This window comes from Microtus ochrogaster, chromosome 7, assembly GCF_000317375.1.
Source record: "Microtus ochrogaster isolate Prairie Vole_2 chromosome 7, MicOch1.0, whole genome shotgun sequence".
Lineage (NCBI taxonomy): Eukaryota > Metazoa > Chordata > Mammalia > Rodentia > Cricetidae > Microtus > Microtus ochrogaster.
Window position 1 is genome coordinate 40,766,081 of NC_022014.1, and position 3,194 is coordinate 40,769,274.

The following is a 3,194-nucleotide window of genomic DNA, read 5'->3' on the forward strand; positions in this document are numbered from 1 at the left end:
AAAGGTCCTGAGTTCAATTCCCAGCAACCACATGGTGGCTCACAACCATCTGTAATGAGGTCTGGTGCCCTCTTCTGGCCTGCAGTCATACACACTGACAGAATATTGTATACATAATAATAAAAAAAATTTAAAAAAAAAGAAAATAGTTTTATGGGTGGGGGGTCACCACATCATGAGGAAGTCTATTAAAGGGTCATTAGAAGGCTGAGAACCACTGCTCTAGACTAAATCATGCACAGGTGTCAGTTATCAGTGAATGCTCACTACTACTCTTTGAGGAAGGTACATCATAAATTAACCTGTTGTACAAATGGGGAAGGTACAGATAGCACTGTGAACACGTGCAGTCTCTTCCCTGCACAGGCACTCTACAGACTCAGAGGGTGTGTGGCTTGAATAAGGGTAAAAGAATGTAAATAATACTGTTAGGAAGGGTGTCCAAAAGGACAAATCCCAAAATTTAAAATTACAAACCCTCCGCACACCCTTAATCACAGCACTGGGGAGGCAGAGGCGGGAGAACTCTATAAGTTCAAGGCCATCTTGGTCTACAAAGTGAGTCCCAGGATAGCCAGGGCAGTTACAGAGAAACCAGTCTCAAAAACAACAAAAACTACAAACCTAAGCCAGGAATGGTGTTATATACCTGCAATCTCATGAATGGGAAAGCAGAGGCAGGAGAATAAGGAGGTCAGGACCACCTTTGATTAAATAAGTATTATGCCAGGTTAGGCTACATTAAGACCATCCCCCCAAAAAACTGCAAACCTAGGACTTGAAAGTTTAAACTAGATTGAGAACTCCACATGGGAGGAAAGAAATGGTAAAACATTTTATTACTAGTACTGCTTGTGTCTCTGAAGAACTAAAACATCAGTATCTGAGCCAAAAGGAAGCTAAAAATAGGCATTTGCAGCAAGCTTTGAAAAGCTTAGCTTGCTTATGAGACACTCATTTCTGTAGACTCCCAAGAACATATGCATCACAGAACACAAAAATCCCAAGACCACACAGTCACTCCACTAGTGTCCAGTCCGCAAATAAAACCAGGGCTGAAAAAGGACCTACAGATCCCATTGGCTGACGAAATAAGGGCACGACCAAACCTTACCCACAGACAACCCAATCACAGAATTCACTCTACAACGCATCAAGACCTTAACAAGCTTAAACTCAGAAGCTACTGGATTAATTCCGATAGTTTGCCAAGAGACTATTTCAAAGATCCTAAGCAAACTGGTAGTCACTCTCTTGTTTTAAGATTCCCCCCCCCCAAAAAAATAAAAAACAAACAAAACCAGGACAGGCCCGCGGTGGTGGTGCACGCCTTTAATCCTAGCACTTCTGAGGCAAAAGCAGGCGGAATTCAAGTGAGTTCAAGGCCAGCATGGTTTACAGAGCAAGTTCCAGGACGGAACTAGGCAGAAAAACCCAGTCTCAAAAAGCCAAAATAATAAATAAACTATATGAAAAGGAACAGAACTTATCTACCCTACATAGAATTTATTCTTTGGTCACTTAAATCGTGTCTGGCTTTATCCGGAGGGAAAGTTGAGATGCCAGTCAAGCTGTCTTCTTCCCACGATCAATAACCCCAGTGACGCAAGCTATCAAGGGCCTTTGGCTTTACACAAAATGCCAGCTCAGGCACCCAATCCTGCCTGATGTCACAGCTGATTTAAAACCCACAAGGCAGGTTCACCAGTAGCTAAGAGCGGCGGCCTGAGTGAACAGCCTCATTTAAACTTCTGAGGAGCGCGGCTCCCTAGAGGATGATTATACCTCTGGGTTTAAAGAGGGGCAGGACCAAAGAGCGTCTTAAAAGTTGTTTCCCCCACTCTGTGGGTGGAGAGCGAGGATCTGAAAGAAAATGGAGGTTTCAGCACTGCCCCTTGCATAAGAGGATTCTGGAAGGGAAGGAGAGGAAGAGAACACTAGTACTACAGCACCCCCACCCCACCCCATGTGCCCTCCTCCTAATGAAGCAACCCTACGAGAAATCGAAAGGGCAACCAACGTGCTGCTGAGAATGGGCTTATGCTGAGTTCCCCCAGGGATAGACCTGCACTTTCCTGCACTCTGGAATCTGAAAGCGGCTATCTCCGACTTCCTCGGTGCCCACGGTGTAAGGGAGTTTAAAAAAATAAAGTATTGGGACTCGGACGGTCAAACTCCACGGCCACGCTCACTACGAGGCACTCGAGAACACACAGGCGGAAATCCTCTGTGCCCCTAAGGCTGTACCCGAGGCGCGTGCCCGTCGTTGACCAAGCCGATCGCCCTCGGTTGGGATTCCCTAGTCACCTCCCGTCCGGACTCGGAGGGGGAGGGGAGCCCCGCGCGCAGCCCAGGCCGGCGAGCGCAGCGAACAGCCCCGGCGCGGCGCAGGGCGTCCAACTGTCACCCGCCCGCCCCGCACCGGCCCGGCCACTCCTTCGCCACCACACACGCCCCTCGCGTCGCCGCAGGCCGCCACCGGCTCCGACGCACGCCGGAGCCCGCACTCCCCACGCCTCACCCGGCACCCCGAGGCGCAAAGTTGCTAAGTTCAAAGCCGGGCCCCGCTCAGAGACGTGACACATGTTTACTGAACACGCACTCCCGGGGTGGCAGCAAGCACAGGGAACACAGGGCACACCGGGAGCACACCGAGCGGCCCCGCCCGGCACGGTCCAGACACCTAGGCCCGAGGCGCGCCGTTGCCACCAACCGCTGCTGGCCCGGCAGCCCCGCTCCGAGGGAAACGCCCGCGTCACAGCGCGGGCCAGTGCCGCGACGAGCAGACCCACCTGGAGGCGGCTGTCCGTTCACCGCGGCCGGCGGCGGCGCGTGCTTCGTCCACGGGTTCACCTTGGGCGGCGGTGCCTCCACGAAGTCACGCCGGCCGCCGTCCTCGCCGTCGCTTCCCGCTGGGGCTTCGGCGGCTGCGGGTGGCCGCGGGCTCTCGCGCTCCGCGCCGTCGCGGCTGGGCCTGGCGCAGGCGGGCCTTGGCCTGCGGACGCTGCCGTCGGGCTCGCCTCCGCCGTCGCTCGGGCCCGGCTCGGCCTGGGCGTCAGGCACGGGCTTCTTCCTCGTCAGGCCGTGCTCGTCGGCCTGCAGCAGAGCGGCACCCGCCGGCAGCAGCGGCTCTACCTGAGTGGCCATCTGCGCGGAGCGGCCAGGCGCGCCGCGGGCCCCCGCTCGAGGCCGCT

At 54.1% G+C, this 3,194-nt stretch overlaps 1 protein-coding gene across 1 annotated transcript in view; it reads right to left on the reverse strand.

Annotated features, from left to right (window-relative positions):
• Positions 1–3,187, reverse strand: part of Larp1 (La ribonucleoprotein domain family member 1) — a 50,487-nt gene extending 47,300 nt beyond the window's left edge. The window contains exon 1 of the mRNA XM_005350024.2: positions 2,793–3,187. Within this exon, the coding sequence (XP_005350081.1) occupies positions 2,793–3,147 (355 nt within the window). The 5' untranslated portion in view covers positions 3,148–3,187. The remainder of the gene's footprint in view (positions 1–2,792) is intronic.
• Positions 3,188–3,194: the final 7 nt, after the last annotated feature.